This window comes from Aplysia californica, unplaced genomic scaffold, assembly GCF_000002075.1.
Source record: "Aplysia californica isolate F4 #8 unplaced genomic scaffold, AplCal3.0 scaffold00275, whole genome shotgun sequence".
Taxonomy (NCBI): domain Eukaryota; kingdom Metazoa; phylum Mollusca; class Gastropoda; order Aplysiida; family Aplysiidae; genus Aplysia; species Aplysia californica.
Window position 1 is genome coordinate 488816 of NW_004797545.1, and position 1247 is coordinate 490062.

At 39.3% G+C, this 1247-nt stretch overlaps 1 protein-coding gene across 1 annotated transcript in view; it reads left to right on the forward strand.

Moving 5' to 3' along the window:
- Nucleotides 1-123: 123 nt before the first annotated feature.
- The window catches only part of LOC106012145, a gene marked incomplete at its 5' end in the record, with an annotated part of 16228 nt that continues 15104 nt past the window's right edge, over nt 124-1247 (forward strand). The window contains 2 exon segments of the mRNA XM_013084155.2: nt 124-338; nt 705-837. Coding sequence (XP_012939609.1) covers nt 124-338; nt 705-837 — 348 coding nt within the window.

Sequence of the window (1247 nt, forward strand, 5' to 3'; positions counted from 1 at the left end):
CACACACACATACGCACGTTCCTTTTAATTTTGTTGTTGTCTCTTTCTCGCTTTTAAACACACACTTGCACCAACCAACCGTAATTCGTACCTATCGTCTTGTTCCCTCACTAAAAACAACAGCTTGCGCAGTCGGTCTCCTGCAGGTAGGTACAGAAGTTGCCATGTTGGACTACCTTAACAACAGACGTGGCCTAGCTCAATCCTTGTCCTACCTAGGGGTCACAGTCGGTCAAACGGCTGCCTTGTTGTGTTTTTTCTTCACCGACATGATTGAAGATGCCCAATACGATAGTAACGGAAAGACCAGGTGGCAGAATAACTTGAGAGTTGTCGAGGTAAGCTGGCAAAATGCTACCGACTTTCATCATCATCGTCATCATCATCATCATCACCACTACCACATCATCACCATCATCATCATCATCATCATCATCATCATCATCATCATCATCATCATCATCATCATCATCATCATTACCATCTACTGCAAAGGTAAATATATACTGAAGACTTGACAAATTTTAATGTCAGATATTATTTTGAATAAGATGGTCGACGTTTTGCGAATCATCATTATCATCATCATCAGTATCATCATCATCATTATCAACATCAGTGTATAAAAAGCAAAGTAGCAAAAAAGGAGACCCTTGAATGATACTAAGTCAAACTACATATATAAATAAAAATCTATCTATCAGGTGACCGCAGTCATTGCTTTGATGTCTGGTATTGTTCTACGGAAACCGTCACACACGCTCGGAAAGTGGCCTGAAGTCTTTTCCCTCAAACCTTTTTATGCGTTGAACATCATATACTTTTTCTCACAGATTGGTGAGTTAAATTTTAACATTTTGTAGGACTAAAGCTGGGAAGTTTTTTTTCTAACGTTTTTGTAAGAGGTTGACGAGATTTTCTGAGGCAGCTAACCATTTATTTTTCGAGGAGAATAGTGGCCATCTCCGACAGGTAGACGTTATACATTGCGTTACCATTATGTTTAACCCTCTACGTACGCCCTGGGGTTTTATTTTTCACATTTTAGAATACTTCTAGTACGAAGATCTCTTTGAAACTTTCAGTATTTCTCAAAAAATCATTTTGGCAGACTGCTATGAAAAGCGTACGGATCGGATTAACGAATAAATTTCCTCTTTGGAAAGTGGTGGCACGGAGTTCTCCTTGTCGTATGGATATGATAGTAAAACACGACGTACGGATAAGGCTAAACGATGAAACAGACC